Raw genomic sequence first — 18151 nt, forward strand, 5'->3', positions numbered from 1 at the left:
ATTTTGGGTCACGCCTTCTTTTTAGCGTAGATTGACTGGCCTATTTAACCCATTTTGGGCGGGAACCCCTTTTGGTGTTTTAAACATTATGTTATAATTTAGCTATTGAAAAATAGCAGATCTACAAGCTCATAGCGCGCCACCGAGTGGCGCGCTACGAGCTTGTAGGTCTGCTATTTTTGAAAAATTGTGAAAATGTGGCACAAATCTTGATTTCTACATTTTTAACTAAAATGTTGGCTTTTAGTTAATAATCCACAAATAATCCACAAACACCCCCACTTTCTGGAGCTCCTCTCTTACAGGGAGGAGGACATGAAGGTCAGCAAGAGCCCAGTACTCATTTCCATTCTCCAACCCTATAGTCCAGTAACCATCGTTGGGACTCGGTGTGATTGATCTCTTCCTGTTGATGGACTCTCTGGCCACTCCTATTGTCCAGTGAGTCTTCCCTCCAACCTGGACCTCATAGTAAAACCTTCCTGAGGAGAAGTTTTGTTTTCCTAAGACAAAGACCGATGGAAAGAACCTCTCTTTGTTGTCTGGCAGATTCTTCCTTACGTTTCCAAGACTCACTTGTTTTCCATCCTCAGACAGGATGAGTCCACAGTATGCTGTATCAGGGTCCAGAGTTACATCCACCTCATATCGTTTGATCATCCTCAGCTCAACATCACCCATCTGCTTCTTCATCTCCTGACTGAGTGTCTTCTCCAGCTGAGACACAGCTGTCCTCATAGTCCCCACATTTGAAGGCTGAAGGACATTAACCTTTGTCCAGTCCTTGGTGGGTGGAGGGACGTTGATGGATGTGGAGTTCTGGAGGAGATGGAGGTGGTCTTCAGGGTGTGAGAGCTGGCTCAGCTCAGAGCTTCTCTTCTCCAACTGAGTGATTTCCTGTTGCAGATCTTTGATGAAGCCTTCAGCCTGTTTCTCTGTTGTTTTCTGCTTCCCTTCAATCACACCGATGAGCTCAGCCTGGCTTCTCTCAATACAGCTGATCAGAGCAGCGAAGACCTTCACACTGTCCTCTATCTCTGTGTCTGCATCCTCTTGCTGAGCTCCACTGAGCGTTTGACCTCCTGAATCTTCCCTCGTCTCTCCTGGATCATCGTCTGGATTTCAGCTTCTTTCTTTCTGTCGTATTCTTCGTTCCACTCGTGATACCTGAACGGACGAACCATTTCAGCAACAAAACTATTGATAGATACGTTTTGGTCTCTTATAGGTTTTTGAACTAGTGGTCACAGGGTGTCTTCAACCAGGATGTCTGTCTTTATGCAATCCAGGAATGTTTATGCTGTGTGATTACAGCAGAATATTAAGTTATCTAATGGTCTGTATCTCTCTCTCTTCTCTTTGACTAATGCTCCTCACACTCTGTGTAATCAGCTTTTAAGTCAAGCTCACTGAAATCTGAACTCATCAAACATGACGTCAGTCATGCTCAAACATGGAGTTCTCTCATGTCTGGATAACTTCATAAGATCTCTTTCACATGCATGGTCAGATCTCTTCACATCTGTATCATGCATGGTCAGATCTCTTCACATCTGTATCATACATGGTCAGATCTCTAAACATCTGTATCCAGGTCACAGGCCCAGGTGTTTTGTGTGCTCCACTCCTGATCAGTTAAAATAATCCTTGGCAATCTACCAAGAGGAGGCCGACACACACACACACACACACACACACACGCACACACACACACACACACACACACACACACACACACACTGGCATTATAGTGGGGGGAAACACAGTGGGCCTCATTCAGCAACATGCAAAATTTGGCCCTAATTCTAACTCTTCTAAAACAAAAAGTCAGGCATTTAATCATGAACATTTGTGTGAATGAAGTATATGACGATAGGTTGAAATGTGGTGAAGTGGTCCTTTATCTTTGTTTTTAATTCATCAACATTTTTTTCTTTTTTCCGAAAATGTTTTGAATGGTTTTAAATATATTGAATTATGCATTGAATAGGATAGGATAAGCATTCGCCTAGGCTGCCATCCTGGTGGGGGTGCTAGTTGTGGAGAAAAATCACACCCGTGTGAACTGAGCTCTCTCTCTCTCTCTCATTAGCAGGCAACAGTGCAGCCCTATCTCTCTCTCTGTTTATGGCACAACAGCGCCACTTTTGGTACTCATTGGTACTGGTGCTCATTAACGCCACACGCAAACATAGTCACACACATAGTTGAACATCACGGACATTGCTTTTCCTTGGAGTGGTTGTACCACTCCAAAACAAAACAAGATCTTGCTAATTCTGAATGGTGACATTTACTCAGTAGTGATTCTATCACTATAATTTACTCAGTAGTGATTGTATCACTATAATTTACACAGTAGTGATTGTATCACTATCATTTACACAGTAGTGATTGTATCACTATAATTTACACAGTAGTGATTGTATCACTATCATTTACACAGTAGTGATTCTATCACTATCATTTGCACGTCACCATTTGGGTGACTGAACCTTACTGGAGTGGCTGCTCTGATTCTAGTTTGGAAGTGAAAAATCACACCCCTGTGAAGTGAGGGGCAATCTTATCGTATCATCATCATTTGCTCAGACACGTGATGTAAATTCTCCATTCATTGTCAATATGGGAATTTATTCTTTTTGTAGGACAGAAATAGCCGATTTGCTCGTCTACATATGACGTAAATTCTCCATTCATTATCAAAGGCATTTAATGTTTGTGTTAGGACAAGAATCTACACTATAGCTGAGCGCCCCTCAGCTATAGCGCCCCTCAGCTATAGCGCCCCTCAGCTATAGCGCCCCTCAGCTATAGTGCCCCTCAGCTATAGTGCCCCTCAGCTATAGCGCCCCTCAGCTATAGCGCCCCTCAGCTATAGCGCCCCTCAGCTATAGTGCCCCTCAGCTATAGCGCCCCTCAGCTATAGCGCCCCCTCAGCTATAGTGCCCCTCAGCTATAGTGCCCCTCAGCTATAGCGCCCCTCAGCTATAGTGCCCCTCAGCTATAGCGCCCCTCAGCTATAGTGCCCCTCAGCTATAGTGCCCCTCAGCTATAGCGCCCCTCAGCTATAGTGCCCCTCAGCTATAGCGCCCCTCAGCTATAGCGCCCCTCAGCTATAGTGCCCCTCAGCTATAGCGCCCCTCAGCTATAGTGCCCCTCAGCTATAGTGCCCCTCAGCTATAGTTCCCCTCAGCTATAGCGCCCCCTCAGCTATAGCGCCCCTCAGCTATAGTGCCCCTCAGCTATAGCGCCCCCTCAGCTATAGTGCCCCTCAGCTATAGTGCCCCTCAGCTATAGTTCCCCTCAGCTATAGCGCCCCCTCAGCTATAGCGCCCCTCAGCTATAGTTCCCCTCAGCTATAGCGCCCCCTCAGCTATAGCGCCCCCTCAGCTATAGCGCCCCTCAGCTATAGCTGAGCGCCCCTCAGCTATAGTGCCCCTCAGCTATAGCGCCCCTCAGCTATAGCGCCCCTCAGCTATAGCGCCCCTCAGCTATAGCTGAGGGGCGCTATAGCTGAGCGCCCCTCAGCTATAGCGCCCCTCAGCTATAGCTGAGCGCCCCTCAGCTATAGCGCCCCTCAGCTATAGCTGAGCGCCCCTCAGCTATAGCGCCCCTCAGCTATAGCTGAGGGGCGCTCAGCTATAGCTGAGGGGCGCTCAGCTATAGCTGAGCGCCCCTCAGCTATAGTGCCCCTCAGCTATAGCGCCCCTCAGCTATAGCTGAGCGCCCCTCAGCTATAGCTGAGCGCCCCTCAGCTATAGCGCCCCTCAGCTATAGCTGAGCGCCCCTCAGCTATAGCGCCCCTCAGCTATAGCACCCCTCAGCTATAGTGCCCCTCAGCTATAGCGCCCCTCAGCTATAGTGCCCCTCAGCTATAGCGCCCCTCAGCTATAGTGCCCCTCAGCTATAGCGCCCCTCAGCTATAGTGCCCCTCAAAAATCACACCTGTGTGAAGTGAGGGGCGCTCTTATCATTGTACATCATCATGACGTAAAATAGACACTATTTGCTCAGACACTATGTTGTCAAATTGTCCATTCATTGTCAATGGGAATTTAATGTCTGTGTAGGATTACGTTTGTGCGCGTGCACACACACAAACACATGCACACACACAGACACACGCACGCACGCACGCACTCCAAAAGCTGGATATAGGAGGGGCTAGCGATGCTCAACAATACATTCTTCACAAAGACACGGCGTACTGTGAGGCTCACGTACTTTACTGAAATGCACCTTCATTTTATTTATTCATTTTAATGTATTTATTTTATTTTGTATATATCTTTTTGTGGAGTCATCTTATTTTTTTTGTGATCAAGTTTTTAAATGATTTCATGTCCACATAGCTGGAGGTTTGGATGAGCGTGTCAGCTGAACAGTAGTACAACTACAATGTACTACAGTACTACAACTACAATGTACTACAGTACTACAACTACAATGTACTACAGTACTACAACTACAATGTACTACAGTACTACAACTACAATGTACAACAGTACTACAACTACAATGTACTACAGTACTACAACTACAATGTACTACAGTACTACAACTACAATGTACTACAGTACTACAACTACAATGTACAACAGTACTACAACTACAATGTACTACAATGTACAACAGTACTACAACTACAATGTACAACAGTACTACAACTACAATGTACTACAATGTACTACAGTACTACACAGTACTACAACTGCAATGTAGAGCGGCCTCTTATTTGTCCATTCAGTTTTTAACAGGAGTCAGCTTATAGCGAATATATTTCCAGAAATATTTCTAAATTAATTTAATGGAGGGGATTATATCATGTGTTTCTTCTTTTTCAAGATGGAGGGGACATGTTCCCTCCGTCTCCACTGAGATCAGCGTCCATGTTGACAGGAGAGATGATCAGAGGAGAAGCGTTTGTACCGTTAAGGTTCAAACATGGACAGAAGAATGGATAAAGTCTCTCAGTGAAGGAGCAGCCAGTGAAAGAGTAGAGGTGGACTCTGGTCTCCACATCATAAAAGGAGACCAGACCCTCCTCATAATCCACAAACACTCCCACTTTCTGGAGCTCCTCTCTTACAGGGAGGAGGACATCAGGGCCAGCACAAGCCTTGTACTTATTTCCATTCCACAACCCTATAGTCCAATAACCATTGTTGGGTCTCGGTATGATGCCGTTTTCCTTCCTGTCGATGGACTCTCTGGCCACTCCTACTCTCCAGTCAGTCTTCCCTCCAACCTGGACCTCATAGTAAAACCTTCCTGAGGAGAAGTTTTGTTTTCCTAAGACAAAGACATGTGGAACGAACCTCTCTTTGTTGTCTGGCAGATTCTTCCATACGTTTCCATGACTCACTTGTGTTCCATCCTCAGACAGGATGAGTCCACAGTATGCTGTATCAGGGTCCAGAGTTACATCCACCTCATATCGTTGGATCATCCTCAGCTCAACATCACCCATCTGCTTCTTCATCTCCTGACTGAGTATCTTCTCCAGCTGAGCCATAGCTTTCCTCATAGTCCCCACATGTGAAGGCTGAAGGACATTAACCTTTGTCCAGTCCTTGGTGGGTGGAGGGACGTTGATGGATGTGGAGTTCTGGAGGAGATGGAGGTGGTCTTCAGGGTGTGAGAGCTGGCTCAGCTCAGAGCTTCTCTTCTCCAACTGAGTGATTTCCTGTTGCAGATCTTTGATGAAGCCTTCAGCCTGTTTCTGTGTTGTTTTCTGCTTCTGTTCAATCACACCGATGAGCTCGGCCTGGCTTCTCTGAATACAGCTGATCAGAGCAGCGAAGATCTTCACACTGTCCTCTATCTCTGTGTCTGCATCCTTCTTGCTGAGCTCCACTGAGCGTTTGACCTCCTGAATCTTCCCTCGTCTCTCCTGGATCATCGTCTGGATTTCAGCCTCTGTCTTTCTGGCATATTCTTCATTCCACTCGTGATACCTGAACGGACGAACCATTTCAGAAACAAAACTATTGATAGATAGTGTGATCAGCTTTTAAGTCAAGCTCATTGAAATCTGACCTCATCAAACATGACGTCAGTCATGCTCAAACATGGAGTTCTCTCATGTCTGGATAACTTATCCCACTTCGCTCCTCGATGTACGTCAATAGAAGCCTATTATTTAATGCTACCCTTAACGCCATTGGCGTAGCCCTACAACAATTACACTTTTATAGTTAATTCGTGTGAGGGTACCTACCCTAGGGGGCACGGGGAGAACATGTGAGGGTACCTACCCTAGGGGACACGGGGAGAACATGTGAGGGTACCTACCCTAGGGGACTTAGGGAGAACATGTGAGGGTACCTACCCTAGGGGGCACGGGGAGAACATGTGAGGGTACCTACCCTAGGGGGCACGGGGAGAACATGTGAGGGTACCTACCCTAGGGGGCACGGGGAAAACATGCAAACTCCACACAGCAAGGCTCTTTTGCCAACCGTGTTTTACATTTTTTTAATTTTTTGTGTCTTTTCTCCTCTTGGCTCCAGTGCTCTGTGTTTTAACCCTCTCACCCCCAGCGCTCTGTGTTTTAACCCTCTCAGCTCCAGCGCTCTCCTGCAGCATGTGACGGCCATGCTGGAGTGCGGCGCGGCGTGCGTGGTCACCCTGCTGGTCAGCGAGCCTCTGGGAACGCTGGGCGTTCGGTCCTGTCGCGTCCAGATGCTCTCCGACTGGTACACGATGCTGTACAACCCCAGCCCGGACTACGTCACTACACTGCACTGTACACAGGAGGCCGTGTACCCTCTGTGAGTACTGTATGATCACTGCACACTGCACTGTACACAGGAGGCCGTGTACCCTCTGTGAGTACTGTATGATCACTGCACTGTACGCAGGAGGCCGTGTACCCTCTGTGAGTACTGTATGATCACTGCACACTGCACTGTACACAGGAGGCTGTGTACCCTCTGTGAGTACTGTATGATCACTGCACTGTACACAGGAGGCCGTGTACCCTCTGTGAGTACTGTATGATCACTGCACTGTACACAGGAGGCCGTGTACCCTCTGTGAGTACTGTATGATCACTGCACTGTACACAGGTGGCCGTGTACCCTCTGTGAGTACTGTATGATCACTGCACTGTACGCAGGAGGCCGTGTACCCTCTGTGAGTACTGTATGATCACTGTACTGTACACAGGAGGCCGTGTACCCTCTGTGAGTACTGTATGATCACTGCACTGTACACAGGAGGCCGTGTACCCTCTGTGAGTACTGCATGATCACTGCACTGTACACAGGAGGCCGTGTACCCTCTGTGAGTACTGTATGATCACTGCACTGTACGCAGGAGGCCGTGTACCCTCTGTGAGTACTGTATGATGTACTGTATGAATGAATGAATGCATATTTTATTTCCGTGTCCGGACAGTTGCTTGACCCATCCCACATGGGATTATCAGACACAGCAATTTAAAACAAAAACAAAACGAGAACATTCAGGTGTGTAGCCACTAGCCAGCAACTCATTCAGATTACAGACAGTAGTAGTAAACCCACACAGACCTGTATGTGGAATATATAAACGATCTGTAAAACAGTTATACGTTCATAATACACTTTAGTTATATGTCACCCTTCGCCTCCTATCCCATGCCCTATAAAGATACTCTGTTATACGTCACCCTTCACCTCCTATCCCATGCCCTATAAAGACACACTGAGGTTATACGTCACCCTTCGCCTCCTATCCCATGCCCTATAAATATACTCTGTTATACGTCACCCTTCGCCTCCTATCCCATGCCCTGTAAAGACACTCTGTTATACATCACCCTTCACCTCCTATCCCATGCCCTATAAAGACACTCTGTTATACGTCACCCTTCGCCTCCTATCCCATGCCCTATAAAGACATTCTGTTATACGTCACCCTTCGCCTCCTATCCCATGCCCTATAAAGACACTCTGTTATACGTCACCCTTCGCCTCCTATCCCATGCCCTGTAGAGATACTCTGTTATACGTCACCCTTCGCCTCCTATCCCATGCCCTATAAAGACACTCTGTTATACGTCACCCTTCACCTCCTATCCCATGCCCTATAACGACACTCTGTTATACGTCACCCTTCGCCTCCTATCCCATGCCCTGTAGAGATACTCTGTTATACGTCACCCTTCGCCTCCTATCCCATGCCCTATAAAGACACTCTGTTATACGTCACCCTTCGCCTCCTATCCCATGCCCTGTAGAGATACTCTGTTATACGTCACCCTTCACCTCCTATCCCATGCCCTGTAGAGATACTCTGTTATACGTCACCCTTCACCTCCTATCCCATGCCCTATAAAGATACTCTGTTATACGTCACCCTTCACCTCCTATCCCATGCCCTATAAAGACACTCTGTTATACGTCACCCTTCGCCTCCTATCCCATGCCCTATAAAGACACTGAGGTTATACGTCACCCTTCACCTCCTATCCCATGCTCTATAAAGACACTCTGTTATACGTCACCCTTCACCTCCTATCCCATGCCCTATAAAGACACTCTGTTATACGTCACCCTTCACCTCCTATCCCATGCCCTATAAAGATACTCTGTTAGTAGTCACCCTTCACCTCCTATCCCATGCCCTATAAAGATACTCTGTTATACGTCACCCTTCGCCTCCTATCCCATGCCATATAAAGACACTCTGTTATACGTCACCCTTCACCTCCTATCCCATGCCCTGTAGAGATACTCTGTTATACGTCACCCTTCGCCTCCTATCCCATGCCCTATAAAGATACTCTGTTATACGTCACCCTTCACCTCCTATCCCATGCCCTATAAAGATACTCTGTTATACGTCACCCTTCACCTCCTATCCCATGCCCTATAAAGACACTCTGTTATACGTCACCCTTCGCCTCCTATCCCATGCCCTATAAAGACACACTGAGGTTATACGTCACCCTTCACCTCCTATCCCATGCTCTATAAAGACACTCTGTTATACGTCACCCTTCACCTCCTATCCCATGCCCTATAAAGACACTCTGTTATACGTCACCCTTCACCTCCTATCCCATGCCCTATAAAGATACTCTGTTATACGTCACCCTTCACCTCCTATCCCATGCCCTATAGAGATACTCTGTTATACGTCACCCTTCGCCTCCTATCCCATGCCCTATAAAGACACTCTGTTATACGTCACCCTTCGCCTCCTATCCCATGCCCTGTAGAGATACTCTGTTATACGTCACCCTTCACCTCCTATCCCATGCCCTATAAAGATACTCTGTTATACGTCACCCTTCACCTCCTATCCCATGCCATATAAAGACACTCTGTTATACGTCACCCTTCACCTCCTATCCCATGCCCTGTAGAGATACTCTGTTATACGTCACCCTTCGCCTCCTATCCCATGCCCTATAAAGATACTCTGTTATACGTCACCCTTCGCCTCCTATCCCATGCCCCATAAAGATACTCTGTTATACGTCACCCTTCGCCTCCTATCCCATGCCCTGTAGAGATACTCTGTTATACGTCACCCTTCGCCTCCTATCCCATGCCCTATAAAGATACTCTGTTATACGTCACCCTTCGCCTCCTATCCCATGCCCTATAAAGATACTCTGTTATACGTCACCCTTCGCCTCCTATCCCATGCCCCATAAAGATACTCTGTTATACGTCACCCTTCGCCTCCTATCCCATGCCCTGTAAAGACACTCTGTTATACGTCACCCTTCGCCTCCTATCCCATGCCCTGTGGTTGTGTGTTAACGTGGTTGTGTGTTGACGTGGTTGTGTGTTGACGTGGTTGTGTGTTGACGTGGTTGTGTGTTGACGTGGTTGTGTTAACGTGGTTGTGTGTTGACGTGGTTGTGTGTTGACGTGGTTGTGTGTTGACGTGGTTGTGTGTTGACGTGGTTGTGTTAATGTGGTTGTGTGTTGACGTGGTTGTGTGTTAACGTGGTTGTGTGTTGACGTGGTTGTGTTAACGTGGTTGTGTTAACGTGATTGTGTGTTGACGTGGTTGTGTGTTAACGTGGTTGTGTGTTGACGTGGTTGTGTGTTAACGTGGTTGTGTGTTGACGTGGTTGTGTGTTAACGTGGTTGTGTGTTGACGTGGTTGTGTGTTAACGTGGTTGTGTGTTAACGTGGTTGTGTTGACGTGGTTGTGTTGACGTGGTTGTGTTGACGTGGTTGTGTTGACGTGGTTGTGTGTTGACGTGGTTGTGTGTTAACGTGGTTGTGTGTTGACGTGGTTGTGTTGACGTGGTTGTGTTAACGTGGTTGTGTGTTGACGTGGTTGTGTTAACGTGGTTGTGTGTTAACGTGGTTGTGTGTTAACGTGGTTGTGTTAACGTGGTTGTGTGTTAACGTGGTTGTGTGTTAACGTGGTTGTGTTAATGTGGTTGTGTGTTGACGTGGTTGTGTTGACGTGGTTGTGTGTTAACGTGGTTGTGTTGACGTGGTTGTGTTAACGTGGTTGTGTGTTTTCTTCCAGCTACACCATGGTTCTCATCTACTACGCCCTGTGTCTGGTGCTGATGATGCTGCTGCGCCCCCTGCTGGTGAAGAGGATCGCGTGCGGCCTGGGGAAGTCGGACCGCTTCAAGAGCATCTACGCTGCGCTCTACTTCTTCCCCATCCTGACCGTCCTGCAGGCCGTGGGGGGGGGGCTGCTCTGTGAGTACCCTCTAGCAGATCTACAAGCTCACAGGGCTGCTCTGGGAGTATCCTAGCAGATCTACAAGCTCACAGGGCTGCTCTGGGAGTATCCTAGCAGATCTACAAGCTCACAGGGCTGCTCTGAGTATCCTAGCAGATCTACAAGCTCACAGGGCTGCTCTGAGTATCCTAGCAGATCTACAAGCTCACAGGGCTGCTCTGAGTATCCTAGCAGATCTACAAGCTCACAGGGCTGCTCTGGGAGTATCCTCTGTCTAGCAGATCTACAAGCTCACAGGGCTGCTCTGGGAGTATCCTCTGTCTAGCAGATCTACAAGCTCACAGGGCTGCTCTGGGAGTATCCTAGCAGATCTACAAGCTCACAGGGCTGCTCTGGGAGTATCCTCTGTCTAGCAGATCTACAAGCTCACAGGGCTGCTCTGGGAGTATCCTAGCAGATGTACAAGCTCACAGGGCTGCTCTGGGAGTATCCTAGCAGATCTACAAGCTCACAGGGCTGCTCTGGGAGTATCCTAGCAGATCTACAAGCTCACAGGGCTGCTCTGGGAGTATCCTAGCAGATCTACAAGCTCACAGGGCTGCTCTGGGAGTATCCTAGCAGATCTACAAGCTCACAGGGCTGCTCTGGGAGTATCCTAGCAGTTCTACAAGCTCACAGGGCTGCTCTGGGAGTATCCTAGCAGATCTACAAGCTCACAGGGCTGCTCTGGGAGTATCCTAGCAGATCTACAAGCTCACAGGGCTGCTCTGGGAGTATCCTCTAGACCAGGGGTTCCTAAACGTTTTCGTGTCAAGGACCCCCAAATCAATATTTATTAGGCCACGGACCCCCCATTTGAAAACACATGCCAGTGACCTCGATAAGGGAGGATTTTTACGGCTCTAGCAGTGATTCCGAAACATATTAATTTCATGGACCCCCAGTTTCACAGGCATTAAGCTACGGACCCCTGATTTAATGGCATTTCTATCTCTGGGACCCACAATTTATATTGTAAAACCACTGTTAATTTAACTCAGAGAGTGTACAAATGGAACCAAATCCATTTGTACACTCTGAGTTACAGACCCATAAGGATCCCATAAAGTACTCGTATCGGTACTCGGTATCGGCGAGTACTTAAAAGAAAGTACTCGTACTCGGTCTGAAAAAGACCCATTTGAGCCACGGACCACCATTTGACGACATTTAGCCTCTCAGACCCATTTGAGCCACGGACCACCATTTGATGACATTTAGCCTCTCAGACCCATTTGAGCCACGGACCACCATTTGATGACATTTAGCCTCTCAGACCCATTTGAGCCACGGACCACCACATTTAGCCTCTCAGACCCATTTGAGCCACGGACCACCGTTTGATGACATTTAGCCTCTCAGACCCATTTGAGCCATGTTGTTGAACACATACACAGCTTAACGTCATGGCTGTGTTGTTGAACACACACACATTTGGTTCCTAATCATCATTTCATCATGTAGATCTGCTATTTTTCAATAGCTAAAATATAACTTAATGCTTAACCCATTTAGGCCTGACATCGAAATAAAAAAAAACGTTCGCTCTGAAAGAATATATATTCAAACATTTGTGCCGCATTTTTACGATTTTTCAAAAATAGCAGACCTACAAGCTCGTAGCGTGCCACTCGGTGGCGTGCTATGAGCTTGTAGATCTGCTATTTTTCAATAGCTAAAGTATAACATAATGCTTAAAACACCAAAAGGGGTTCCCGCCCAGAATGGGTTGGTATTCCAGGGACAGTGAACATGTAAACATTCTACATCTTGTGATGTTCCTCCTCCAGATTATGCGTTCCCCTTCATCATCCTGGTTCTGTCTCTGGTCACCCTGGCTGTGTACATGTCCGCCTCCCAGATCCAGGTAATGTGTGTGTGTGTGTGTGTGTGTGTGTGTGTGTGTGTGTGTGTGTGTGTGTGTGTGTGTGTGTGTGTGTGTGTGTGTGTGTGTGTGTGTGTGTGTGTGTGTGTGTGTGTGTGTGTGTGTGTGTGTGTGTGTGTGTGTGCGCTCCTGACATCAACATCACACACAGATCCTGACCTAGACAGTACAGCAGTGGTTTTCAACCCTTTCCATATCAAGGTCCATTATTTATCTATTCAGCATTTGAGCCACGGACCACCGTTTGATGACATTTAGCCTCTCAGACCCATTTGAGCCACGGACCACCATTTGATGACATTTAGCCTCTCAGACCCATTTGAGCCATGTTGTTGAACACATACACAGCTTAACGTCATGGCTGTGTTGTTGAACACACACACAGCTTAATGTCATGGCTGTGTTGTTGAACACATACACAGCTTTAACGTCATGGCTGTGTTGTTGAACACACACACATCTTAACATCATGGCTGTGTTGTTGAACACACACACCCTAACGTCATGGCTGTGTTGTTGAACACACACACAGCTTAACGTCATGGCTGTGTTGTTGAACACACACAGCTTAACGTCATGGCTGTGTTGTTGAACACACACAGCTTAACGTCATGGCTGTGTTGTTGAACACACACACAGCTTAATGTCATGGCTGTGTTGTTGAACACACACACAGCTTAACGTCATGGCTGTGTTGTTGAACACACACACATCTTAACGTCATGGCTGTGTTGTTGAACACACACAGCTTAACGTCATGGCTGTGTTGTTGAACACACACACAGCTTAATGTCATGGCTGTGTTGTTGAACACACACAGCTTAACATCATGGCTGTGTTGTTGTTGAACACACACAGCTTAACATCATGGCTGTGTTGTTGAACACACACACAGCTTAATGTCATGGCTGTGTTGTTGAACACACACACAGCTTAACGTCATGGCTGTGTTGTTGAACACACACAGCTTAATGTCATGGCTGTGTTGTTGAACACACACACAGCTTAACGTCATGGCTGTGTTGTTGAACACACACACAGCTTAATGTCATGGCTGTGTTGTTGAACACACACACAGCTTAACGTCATGGCTGTGTTGTTGTTGTTGAACACACACACAGCTGCAGGCCTGGTTGACTAGATTTAGAAGACATTTGTCCAGTGCATAGCCTACTGCAGGCCTGGTTGACTAGATTTAGAAGACATTTGTCCAGTGCGTAGCCTCCTGCAGGCCTGGTTGACTAGATTTAGAAGACATTTGTCCAGTGCGTAGCCTCCTGCAGGCCTGGTTGACTAGATTTAGAAGACATTTGTCCAGTGCATAGCCTCCTGCAGGCCTGGTTGACTAGATTTAGAAGACATTTGTCCAGTGCATAGCCTCCTGCAGGCCTGGTTGACTAGATTTAGAATACATTTGTCCAGTGCGTAGCCTCCTGCAGGCCTGGTTGACTAGATTTAGAAGACATTTGTCCAGTGCGTAGCCTCCTGCAGGCCTGGTTGACTAGATTTAGAAGACATTTGTCCAGTGCGTAGCCTCCTGCAGGCCTGGTTGACTAGATTTAGAAGACATTTGTCCAGTGCATAGCCTCCTGCAGGCCTGGTTGACTAGATTTAGAAGACATTTGTCCAGTGCATAGCCTCCTGCAGGCCTGGTTGACTAGATTTAGAAGACATTTGTCCAGTGCGTAGCCTCCTGCAGGCCTGGTTGACTAGATTTAGAAGACATTTGTCCAGTGAGTAGCCTCCTGCAGGCCTGGTTGACTAGATTTAGAATACATTTGTCCAGTGCATAGCCTCCTGCAGGCCTGGTTGACTAGATTTAGAAGACATTTGTCCAGTGCATAGCCTACTGCAGGCCTGGTTGACTAGATTTAGAAGACATTAGTCCAGTGCATAGCCTCCTGCAGGCCTGGTTGACTAGATTTAGAAGACATTTGTCCAGTGCATAGCCTCCTGCAGGCCTGGTTGACTAGATTTAGAAGACATTTGTCCAGTGCATAGCCTCCTGCAGGCCTGGTTGACTAGATTTAGAAGACATTTGTCCAGTGCATAGCCTACTACAGGCCTGGTTGACTAGATTTCGAAGACATGTTGAGGCTCTCGCTACTGAAATGATGGATTATTTATATATTTATATTTATATTATTTATATGTAGAAATCATCAGTCATTTAACCCCCATAGAGATGCATCTCTATGAGGGTTAAATGCATCTCTATGAGGGTTAAATGCATCTCTATGGGTGAGAAGGACAGCTTGCCCCGTCTCCTCGCTGCTAACGTGCCTATTGGACGAGGACGGATTGGGGAGGGACTTAGAGAAAGGGCTAATTGTGTAGACTTCTTGTAAATTAAGTAATGCAGATGTTTAACAATAATTTAACTCTTGAGAGCGTAAAACAACACCATTTGGTTTCATTTTACACTCTCAAGAGTTAAAGATCTAATTAGGGTCCATTTGGTTACCAACTCTCCCATCATTTTGTCTGGGGACCACCTGGAACCCCCCCAAGGACCACTGGTGGTCCCTGGACCACTGGGGACCACCTGGAACCCCCCCAAGGACCACTGGTGGTCCCTGGACCACTGGGGACCACCTGGAACCCCCTCAAGGACCACTGGTTGTCCCCGGACCACTGGGGACCACCTGGAACCCCCCCAAGGACCTGGAACCCCCTCAAGGACCACTGGTGGTCCCTGGACCACTGGGGACCACCTGGAACCCCCCCAAGGACCTGGAACCCCCTCAAGGACCACTGGTGGTCCCCGGACCACTGGGGACCACCTGGAACCCCCTCAAGGACCCTGGAACCCCCTCAAGGACCACTGGTGGTCCCCGGAGCACTGGGGACCACCTGGAACCCCCTCAAGGACCACTGGTGGTCCCTGGACCACTGGGGACCACCTGGAACCCCCTCAAGGACCACTGGTGGTCCCCGGAGCACTGGGGACCGCCTGGAACCCCCTCAAGGACCACTGGTGGTCCCCGGACCACTGGGGACCGCCTGGAACCCCCCCAAGGACCACTGGTGGTCCCTGGACCACTGGGGACCACCTGGAACCCCCTCAAGGACCGCTGGTGGTCCCCGGACCACTGGGGACCACCTGGAACCCCCTCAAGGACCACTGGGGACCACCTGGAACCCCCCCAAGGACCACTGGGGACCACCTGGAACCCCCCCAAGGACCACTGGGGACCGCCTGGAACCCCCTCAAGGACCACTGGGGACCACCTGGAACCCCCTCAAGGACCACTGGGGACCACCTGGAACCCCCTCAAGGACCACTGGGGACCACCTGGAACCCCCTCAAGGACCACTGGGGACCACCTGGAACCCCCTCAAGGACCACTGGGGACCACCTGGAACCCCCCCAAGGACCACTGGGGACCGCCTGGAACCCCCCCAAGGACCACTGGGGACCACCTGGAACCCCCCCAAGGACCACTGGGGACCGCCTGGAACCCCCTCAAGGACCACTGGGGACCACCTGGAACCCCCCCAAGGACCACTGGGGACCGCCTGGAACCCCCTCAAGGACCACTGGGGACCACCTGGAACCCCCCCAAGGACCACTGGGGACCGCCTGGAACCCCCCCAAGGACCACTGGTGGTCCCCGGACCACTGGTTGAGAACCACCAGAGGGCCACAGCGTCACACACAAGCAGCAACAAGTAGTAGATCTACAAGCTTGCAATGCGGCACCAAGCAACTAGTTTCGAGCTTGTAGATCTGCTATTCTTTTTTAAACGCAATGTACTTAATACATTTGTACTTTTGAGTACTTGAGTATTTACCTTGTCCACCACTGCTGTTGTCTGTCTTCTATGAGTTAATACTAGGCATGTAACGATACACTCAACTCGTTACGATACGTATCGCCATACGAGGTTCACGATACGATTTTTCACACAATTATTTTCCAGACAATTTGTATTTAACTACATTGCAAAAGTAGCATTACTTTTCATATAAAATTACTTATTTTCTGTGCAACAACTGTAGACATGCTTTCATGTTTAAACCTAGCTCGAGTTAACATTTCTTCTTTTCTTTGATGGCATCTTAGGATAGATGTAGACCTATTTGACAGTGCAGAAACATAATTAATACTCTCTATGTCTCTCTCTCTGTGTCTCTCTCTCTGTCTCTCTATGTCCATCTCTCTCTCTCTCTCTCTCTCTCTCTCTCAGTCTTTCAAGAGCCTGGTGGCCAAGAAGAAGCGACTGGTCGTCCTCTTCAGCCATTGGCTGCTGCACGCCTACGGCATCATCTCCATCTCCCGATTGGACAAGCTGGAGCAGGACTTGCCGCTATTGGCCCTGGTGCCATGCCCCGCCCTGTTCTACCTGGCAACAGCCAGGTTCACCGAGCCCAGCCGCATCCTGTCTGAGGGAGGCAACGGGCACTGACGCACACACACACACACACACACACACACACACACACACACACACACACACACACACACACTGTATATTGTCAGGTGGAAACCATGTGTGTCCAAACGGTTTATTTTTAACCCATTTAGGCCTGACGTCGAAATTAAAAAAAAGTCCTCTGAAAGAATATATATTCAAAGATTTGTGCCGCATTTTCACGATTTTTCAAAAATAGCAGTCCTACAAGCTCATAGCGTGCCACTCGGTGGCACGCTATGAGCTTGTAGATCTGCAATCTTTCAATAGCTAAAGTATAACATAATGCTTAAAAACACCAAAAGGGGTTCCCGTTCAGAATGGGCGGGAAGATATTTTGCGTTATTTAGTCACAATCTCTTGTTAATCCATTTAGAGCTGACGCTAGATTCTATAACATGTCTACTGCAGGGGTTCTCAACGTTTTTGGCCGGGGACCCCCGGAAATGCTTTGGCAATGTCTCGGGACCCCCGTCCCGCCCCCTCCCGACCCCCAATATAAATTGACTGCTACAATAACCTTAAACCATTTTGGGCGGGAACCCCATTTGGTGTTTTAAGCATTGTTATAATTTAGCTATTGAAAAATAGCAGATCTACAAGCTCGTAGCGCGCCACCGAGTGGCGCGCTACGAGCTTGTAGGTCTGCTATTTTTGAAAAATCATGAAAATATTTTTTTTTTATTTTTTTTATTTTTTTGGAAAATAATTTGGGGACCCCCTAAAATAATTTGGCGACCCCCCGAGGGGTCGCGACCCACGGGTTGAGAACCCCTGGTCTACTGTATAGAAGCGGTGCTCAAATTATTTCACGTCAATGAACCCCAGAATTACATGGAGTAATTGGCTGCGGACCACAATCTGAAATTAAAATCTGATATAAGATATATTAAATTGTTTAATCCAGCGTTCCCCCCTGCTTAATATGCTAAACCCGCTATTTGTTTAATGTGTTGAATTCGCCTTTTTTTTAATAATTAAAAAGAAAGAGCGGATTTGTCGCGGACCTGGTTATGATGACGGAACCGGAAATCAAGTCATCCTCTGGGCTGCTAGGGCTTTTGGGAAAATGAGTTCAATGCAAGTGAACAGTGGGTTTGTTTGGACTACAACATGCAGTTGTTTTGCATTGTAATGGCGGCCATGTTTTTCTCTTCA

The 18151-nt window shown here is 47.9% G+C and overlaps 1 protein-coding gene across 1 annotated transcript in view; it reads left to right on the top strand.

The window, feature by feature from the left end:
- jkamp (jnk1/mapk8 associated membrane protein) overlaps window positions 1–17097 on the top strand; it is a 25348-nt gene extending 8251 nt beyond the window's left edge. Inside the window, exons 4-7 of the mRNA XM_079527272.1 lie at window positions 6570–6776; window positions 10489–10670; window positions 12483–12559; window positions 16769–17097. Of these exons, the coding sequence (XP_079383398.1) occupies window positions 6570–6776; window positions 10489–10670; window positions 12483–12559; window positions 16769–16987 (685 nt within the window). The 3' untranslated portion in view covers window positions 16988–17097. The remainder of the gene's footprint in view (window positions 1–6569; window positions 6777–10488; window positions 10671–12482; window positions 12560–16768) is intronic.
- Window positions 17098–18151: the final 1054 nt, after the last annotated feature.

Source organism: Electrona antarctica (assembly GCF_951216825.1).
Source record: "Electrona antarctica genome assembly, chromosome: 18".
Lineage (NCBI taxonomy): Eukaryota > Metazoa > Chordata > Actinopteri > Myctophiformes > Myctophidae > Electrona > Electrona antarctica.